The 8,047-nt window shown below is 55.3% G+C and overlaps 1 protein-coding gene across 2 annotated transcripts; it reads left to right on the plus strand.

The window, feature by feature from the left end:
- Window positions 1-43: 43 nt before the first annotated feature.
- SLC48A1 (solute carrier family 48 (heme transporter), member 1) lies at window positions 44-7,822 on the plus strand. 2 transcript variants are annotated; one of them, XM_008578845.1, is made up of 4 exons: window positions 44-206; window positions 5,699-5,769; window positions 5,889-5,985; window positions 6,598-7,822. In XM_008578845.1, exons 1-4 carry the CDS (start codon window positions 71-73, stop codon window positions 6,732-6,734), a joined length of 441 nt encoding a protein of 146 aa, XP_008577067.1. In that variant the 5' UTR covers window positions 44-70; the 3' UTR covers window positions 6,735-7,822. The 2 variants fall into 2 exon arrangements, with proteins under 2 accessions (XP_008577067.1, XP_008577068.1); XM_008578846.1 differs by lacking the exon at window positions 5,889-5,985 and having other exon boundaries at window positions 5,699-5,866.
- Window positions 7,823-8,047: the final 225 nt, after the last annotated feature.

Genomic DNA, 8,047 nt, shown 5'->3' on the forward strand with positions numbered 1-8,047 from the left:
CTCGGGCTCGGGCCCTGCACCTGTGACTCCCGGCCGCGCTCGCTCTCTGCCCGCCCGGCGCCGCAGCCCCATGGCCCCGTCCCGGCTGCAGCTCCGCCTCCGCGCAGCCTACTCCGGCATCAGCTCCGCGGCCGGCTTCTCCATCTTCCTCGTCTGGACGGTGATCTACAGACAGCCGGGGACCGCCGCCATGGGGGGTCTTGCAGGTACCCCCGGGGCGCCCGGGGAACGCGGGGTCCCGGCTCCGGACGGGGCGGGCGCGCGGCTTCGGGGAGGGCGCTGTCAACTGCTCCGGGAGGCTCCTCCCGGGCGGCGCTTCCCCCAGGGAGCGGGTGGGGTTTTTACCCAAAAACGTCGGTTGGCAGCGCAGGCCCCGCGCGGGCCCGTGTTTCTGGGCATCTCCGGTGCCTCCGGGATCCGATGCCCGCCCAGGGTGGCGACGGCCCGCGTCCGCCGTTTGCACAAACTGGCCTCTCCGCCCGGGTTATCTCGTCCCCGCACACTGTCGGGCGGCCCTCCGCCCAGTTGCCCCATTACAGCCTCCTCTCTGCGCGCACGCTTCGCTGGCCACCCCCTTCCCTTTCCCTAGGTGGGACGACCTCCCAACACAGCACTTGTTCGGGGGATCCCCGCCTGTCAAGCGCCCCTTCCCTGGGGGAGGGGAGGGTTCCTGGGAAAGCTCACCTGCCTCCTTCCGGTGGGGACCCCCAACCCCGGCAGAGCCCTCCGCGGAGACCAGGAGGACTGCGCTAGGGATCCGATGGCAACTGGGCATTTTCTTTCCACCCACACGGGTGCCTTTTCGACACTCGTCTGCTGTGGTTCCTCGGCGAGTGATAAACCCCGCGAACAGCCCTTTCTGTGCCTCAAGGAGGGAAGGTGAGGCGTCAGGGCGCTGGGGGAGACCCTGTTCTCACCGCTGCTCTGCACTTGTGCACCTTTGGGCACGCGATTTAACCTCTCGGTGCCATGGAGTTGTTGGTGTGAAGACGAAAAATATTCTTTCTAGTTGTTAACTTTTTTAAAGTGCTTTCTATGTGTCAGGCACTGTATTAAGCAATCTGCTTCCATTATTTCGTTTAATCCTTGCATTAGTCCTGTGAAATAGGCATTATCATTGTGCCCATTTTACAGGTAAGGAAACTGAGGCCTAGAGAAAATAATTAATTTGCCCAGGGTTACATAGCCACATAAAATAAGTGGGAAAAGGACTTTGGGAAAAATAATACGTGTAAGGATAATACTTTTACATATGATGATCTTATTCCACTACTAAAATCCTCTGCCAAAAAAGCCTTAGATGGAATAAATAAAAATAACTAAGCTACTCATTCCACGTAGTTTACTGAAGCCATCCCTGCTTAGAGTGGAAGTATGAGGTGGGGTTTCTGACTTATAAAAGGGGCCTACATGCCAAGCAAAGAGCTGGATCACAGAAGGGCAGTGGGCGCCCGGCTGGGATGTCCTCCTGCCTGCCTGATGTCCTACCAGCTGCAGGCTCCTGTCCCTCCTCAGGGCAGCCCCCCCATCTCTGCGCCCTGGCTCCTCTCCCGTCTGCACTCCACCACCTGCCATACTCTTCAAGGTTCGCTTCTCTTTGCATCTTGTTTCTGTTTCCTTTTGGCCCTGCAGCTGTCCCCTCTGGAAGGTGGTGTCAGGGCCCCACGATTGCCTTGCTAAGACCTGAAATAAGTGGGCTGGCTGGGGGATAAGTGGGAGGGAAACCCCTGGGATCCCCGCTGGGTGTGTTAAGATCTGGCCTGGTGGAAGTGGTCACGTGGCCCTACCTAGCTGTGTGACCTTGGGCGTGTTCATGCCTCCTGGGCCTGGGTTTCCTCATCTGTAAAGAGTGGGAGGAGATGCCACGGAAAGAGATAGCTGACTTGCCCCCAGATCTGAAATGTTGTGATTCTGCTGTCCACTCCCTGAATCTTTCCTCTCTCAGCTTCTGTTAAAGGGTTGTGGAAAAGGCCCTCTGGCTTGTACACCAAGCAATTGCCCGGGATTTCCCTCGGACCCAAACTCTGCCCCCTCTCCCTCCCACAGGCTTCCCTTGGCCTCTGAGGCAGGCCAGCTGTGGAGCTGCCTTCAGGGAGAGGCACTAGGGCAGCCACCAGCTGGAGTAGGGTTCTGCCATCTCTCTGAGGGTCTGACCTTTGACAGCCAGGAGGTGGCTGTAGAAGAGCCAAAGCTGCTTGGTGGTGGCAGATGGTGGGAGGGGTGAGGGTTGTCAGTCCAGAGCACCTTCCCTACCCTGAGTGTGTTCCGAGAGGGTCTTTAGCCGGTCAGCCTTCTTCCTCTTTTGGGGGTGAAGTGTCAGCAGATTTACTGACTTGTAAGCACCTCATTGCTGACTCGGCATTTTTTGTTGTTGTTGGCTGGCCGGTGCAGGGATCCGAACCCTTGACCACAGTGTGATCAGCACCATACTCTAACCAGCTGAGCTAACTGGTCAGTCCCTTGACTCAGCATTTTGCAGCCCAGAAACTGCTGAGTCACCTGACGGCAGCCCCATCATGCTCCTTCTCTCCTGCGCGGAACCAAGCAGGGGCTAGTTGGGTGTGCTGGTTTCTGGGGCAGGGCCAGCCCTGGAGCCCCTGGTCCAGTGGGCAGAGCATTCATGGGTGGGCATGTACCCTCCCATCTTGGTGAGTATCTAGGAAGAAGCAGCTTTGAACAAAGGCAGTCGCAGAAGAAAGGCTGATTTTCCTAGAGAGGCGTGGATTCGACCTACCTGCTCTGGCTTTGCTGTGGGAACCCTGGGGAAAACACAAATTCTTGCTCTAGGTCTAATAATCCAAGGAAAGAGAAAAAGAATAGAAAAAGTTGCCCCAAGAGTCTAAGCTCTTCCCACTTGTGCTGCGAGGAGTCCTGGTGCTCTGGGCCTATCTTCTTCCTAGAGCAGGAGTAGAGGGGTGGGGGCAAGATTGGAGAGGCGCCCTGAGCCAGACCTAGTGTCCTGGCTGTCTGCTTTTACCCTGTGGACTCCCCTGGGTGTCTCCTGTCTCCTCACCTCCAGCCCAGTGGCAGGAGATACTTCACTGACCAAGCCTGCCCTTTCCTGTGTTTGGCTTGTCAGAGGTGAGCCCAGAGGCCCAGTAGGGGCCCTGCTCCTCAAGGAGCAGGTAGGGTGGAATGAAGGTGAGGTATGGTATGGGCTCGCAGCCAGGTAGACCTGTCTGTTCTGCCCCAAATTGTACAGACCAGATTTCCTGAAGTCCCAGAGTATCCTAGGGAAGGGTTCAGGGCTGGGGGACAATGGCCTCCTGCCTGATGTGTGGGAACTAGTGAGAGGCTCCACCTCCTTCGGTGACCACCGTGGTCTACTAGAGCTGGCAGGGCAGGTCTCTCTTCCAGGGAGAGTGTTGGGAGCCAGGCAGGGTGGGAATGGGCCTACCTCTAGACTTGGCCTGTGTTATCTGGTGGTGAGGGCTGTGTGCAGGGACTGGAGCAGGGTTGAGGCGAGGCGAAAGGTGGGTAAATTGTGCCTGCTTGTTAACAAAACAGGGACCTGAAATACCCAAAATAGCCATCTTCCTCTCCCTCCTACTCTCAGCCCTTCTTGCTGTGCACGTGTATGGGGGGTGGGGGTTTTGGGGGAAACCACTGGATCATGGCCAGTGGACTAAGAGGTGGCATCTTCACAGGCCCCTATTTCGGCATTTCCTAACCCGGAAATTGCTGAGTCACAGAGGAATTGCTCTGACCTCTATTTTTCTCCTAAGTTGGCTTCCAGAATCTTTGAGTAGAAAAGGGTCTTAGGGCTCATCTACTCCAACCCCTTGGTGGCATGAGGAGACAGAGGGTGGGTGGACCTGTCCCAGACAGGTGCCCATCTGACTGCTCCTTGAATGTGCTCAGTTACAATAAGCTTCAACCCTAGGGCCCTTTAAGAAACCAAGCTCCCTCAGATGAAAATTTAGGATGTACAGAAAAGACTTCTGGGACGGTGGCTGGCATGAAATCCAGAACCTGTATTAAGCGGAAGCTGTGGGACCATTATTTTGTCCACCTCTGGCCTGCTCCAGGCATCCCACCTAGGCAGGAATGGAGATGTGCTTGTCCTGGCCCACCCTGACCTCAGGGGTAGAGGGACCCACATCCCAGGTCCCCAACCACTGAAGAAGGTTGGGGGTGGGCAGGGGCAGAAGTGGGAGAGTGTATGTGGAACCCTGAGCCTGGCGGGACCTCTGGACTCACCCATTTTTAGATGTGGAAACACCCAGGCTCTCAGGCACAGCAGCGCCAGGCCCCAAGTTTCCTGGCCTGCAGTCTCGTGGGTTTTTGTTGAAAACCAGAGCATTACTCCATGATGACTAGCTTCCCCCGCCTTTTTTTTTTATGCTCACTTTTAAGAAATTATGAGTATTTCAGGCATGTAAAAAAGATGGACAATTTAACCAATGCTCTTACACTCACCACCCAGCCTAAAAATAAAATAGCATAGATTCTGCCAAAGTACTCTCCTATCCCTACCTCCTTATTTCCTTCCCTTCCCAGAGATAACCAATTTTCCCAACCAGATAGATGCTTGTCATTCCTGTGCACTGTTTGGTACGCTGCTGTGCGCGTAGTGCGCGCAGCTCCCTGTGAGAGGTCTCCCGCCACCTAGTATGCGGCAGCCATGTGGCCCATACCCTACACACCAGCAGGCTGAGAGTGCTCGCCTCTGGCTCTGCCTCTTTCCTCCTTCCTCCCTGGCTGGGACCCCACAGCCCTGCTTGGAACCTTTGCCAGTGGAACTGGTATTTGTTCCACTCTTTGGGCTGTACCAGCAGGCACTGCCCAGCACAGAGGGTTGTATTGTATTGTAGTGTATTGGCTGAGTGGCAGCTGGCATGCTAGGAGAAGTGCCCACCCGGGCCCAGAGGGCAGGCCCAGGAAAGGTGGGGGTGTTTGGCTTGCCCTTTGCTGACAGCTGGAAGAAGTGGCATGAGGTCTGTCTGACCAAGAGCAAGAAATTCACATGGGTGCTAGGTGGTCTTGGGAGCCTAATGGCTGGGCCTCTTCATCCTGCAAGACCCATACAGGGAAGTGGGAAGAGCCCGCTGCCCCAGAGCTTGGCTACAGGCCTTGAGACTTGGAGGTACACCCCCTGAGGGTCAGTGGAGGAAGGGCACAGGGCGGGAGGACTGCTTCCCCACATCTGTGGCCCTGGGGGTAGGTAGTGGGACGTCCCCAGAAAACAGGCTGGACTACTGAGGTTCTCAAACTTCCTGGTTTCGGGACCCCTTTACTTTACTCTTTTGAAAAGTAGTGAAACTCCAAGCAAATTTTGTTTGTGTGGGTTATATCTATCAATATGTACCATATTAGAAATGAAAACTGAGATCATTTTAAAGCATTTTAAGGTAATATTAAAAATAACATTGCATTAACATAAACATTTTTTTGTGAGAGATATTCATGCCTTCTAAAACAAAAAAACTTAGGGAAAAGAATGGCATGTTTTTGTATTTTTGAACATCTCTTGAACATCTGGCTTACAAGGCAGCTGGAGTCTCTTATTTGCTCCTGCATTCAAAGTCATGGTGATATCACATCCCATGTCAAACTACTATGCAGTCAGGAGGGAAAGAGTGACAAAGGCCACTGTTCTCTTAGCATTATGCAAATAGGCCTGACCTAGTGGACCTACAGGTCCCACCTGCCCCTACCCCAGCTTACTGGGCTGGAGCTGACCGGTATGTCCCTACAGGTGTGCTGGCGCTGTGGGTCCTGGTGACACATGTGATGTACATGCAGGACTACTGGAGAACCTGGCTCAAGGGGCTGCGCGGCTTCTTCTTCGTGGGCGTCTTCTTCTCAGCTGTCTCCATCACCACCTTCTGCACCTTCCTCGTGCTGGCCATCACCCGGCACCAGAGTGAGGGCCCGCCTGGCTCAAGGGGCTGCGCGGCTTCTTCTTCGTGGGCGTCTTCTTCTCAGCTGTCTCCATCGCCACCTTCTGCACCTTCCTCGTGCTGGCCATCACCCGGCACCAGAGTGAGGGCCCGTCCCAGGAGAAGAGAGCATTGGAGGGGCGGTGGGGCTTAGAGAAGACCCTGGGGTTCTGGTCCTGGTTCCACAGCTTACATCCAAGGGACATAAGGGCAGCTCACTTAATCTCGCATGCCTGGGTTTTCTCATCGTGAAAGTGGGGAGAATGAGTGCCCAGCCATAGGGATGGGAGGATTCAGTGAAACTCGGTGCAGTGTTGAGCACAGTGTGTGGCCCTTATACGCACCTAGGAGAGTTCTTTATTGGTACCATTTAGCCTCTGCCCAGCTCTGGGATCAGAGTGCCCTCTGGTGGCTGTGACCAGAGGTAGCCAGAAGCCCTTCTTCCCGCTAGAGTCCCATGCTAAAGCAGGTTGGAAGTGGCCTAAGGTACATGTCACAAAAGCAGAGTGGGTGATACAGACCTGTGGTCGGCCAGCCCTGACCTTCCCTCACCCCCACGCCTCCTGCCTGCAAACCTTGAATCCTCTAAATCCTTTATTATCATGCTCAAGTCTTTCTATAGGATTGGTTCAGGGATATTGAGTGGGGCCTGTCCTGGGGCTAAGGGCAAGGAGAAGGCCCTCTTGAGTCACCCTTGGGCTCCTCTCCCCTGCAGGCCTCACAGACCCCAGCAGCTACTACCTCTCCTGTGTCTGGAGCTTCATTTCCCTCAAGTGGGCCTTCCTGCTCAGCCTCTACGCCCACCGCTACCGGGCTGACTTTGCCGACATCAGCATCCTCAGTGATTTCTGACCCAGGAACTGAGGTCTCTACACCCTCGGGGGCCTCAGGACCTGGACTCAGCCTCTAAGATATCAGGAGGACCTGCCCCTGGCCCCTGGGGACCCCAGAACTGTGGCAGAAAATACATAGCAGGACTAGTGCGGTCTCCCAGGAAGCTGCCCAGGCCCCTTTGGGGAGACCAGGGTGCGGTGGAAAGGGGAACATGTTGCTCCTAGGTGGCCTGGCTGGAGGGCAGATCTAGACTTCTTCAAATGCATCTATTTTCTTAGCACTCAGTGAGGAATCTTTGTAAGTAAGGCCAGGGCAACGAAGTAAAAGGGTAGGACCGTCTGACCTTGACCTATGCCTGGGGGCAGAGGGCAGGGGGCGGGTGATTTGGTGCCTGCTGCCCAGGTACTGAGACTGGTGGGAACCTGGGGAAATCAGGTCAGGTAAGGAGTCATCCCATCCTGTTACTCCCCGCCACCACCCCCCAGTCAGGCAGCTTAACTCATCAGTCCCAGGGGCGGTACATCTGGCTCTTTCCCCAAGGCCTGGGGAGTTGAGTGCTCAGTGTCCCTCCTCCTGCCGTTCCACCCAGGGCTGGTCTCCCATGAGTGTGCTAGAGCCAGAAAGCCATTCACCTTTCTCTCTCACACATACACGCCCAAGATCAGGACTCCCCAGACGATGCCAGACTGAGGGGAATGTGCGCCTGCCCCTAGAGGGGCTCTGGAGAAGGGGCAACATGGCGCAGGCTGGAAGGAACCCCTGCATCCAGCCCTGCGTTCCCCTCTGCCTTCTCACACCTGCCCTTTTGCACTCAGACCTGGCCATGAGACACCTCTCCTACTCCAGCCCTTGCTCACTGCCCTTCAACCAGAGCTTTTATCTTTTTTAGTCACCCTTTTGAAGGACAAAATCTGCTTTTCTGCCCATACACTGGCCCAAGGGCTCACCTAACTCGGGAGGGAAGGGGCTATCATTACATGTCTTTTTGTTAGGTTGCCATTTTGCACTGTCTACCCCTTTCCCACCTGGTGTGTTTTGCCCTCAGCTCTTTGCCTTATCTGTGTCACTGTCATTTTAGCAGAAATACAGCGGCCATTTGTATCATACAGCCTCTGGTTGTTTCTTGTGGGATGGGAATGGGGGGGTGGACTGTGAGGGTGGTAGGCAGGGCGGGGGGGGGGTGGTCTTTAGCTATCTGATTAAACCATTTTCCTAAATTGCGCCCTGGAGGGTAGGGAATGGGTTCAGGTCTCAGGGGCTGGAGACCTCTTGCTCTGGTCCCTCTCAGCTCATGGGACCATCAGCTCAGCCCTCCTCTTCCAGCTCTCTCA

The sequence above is a fragment of the Galeopterus variegatus genome, unplaced genomic scaffold (assembly GCF_000696425.1).
Source record: "Galeopterus variegatus unplaced genomic scaffold, G_variegatus-3.0.2 Scaffold1774, whole genome shotgun sequence".
Classification (NCBI taxonomy): Eukaryota; Metazoa; Chordata; class Mammalia; order Dermoptera; family Cynocephalidae; genus Galeopterus; species Galeopterus variegatus.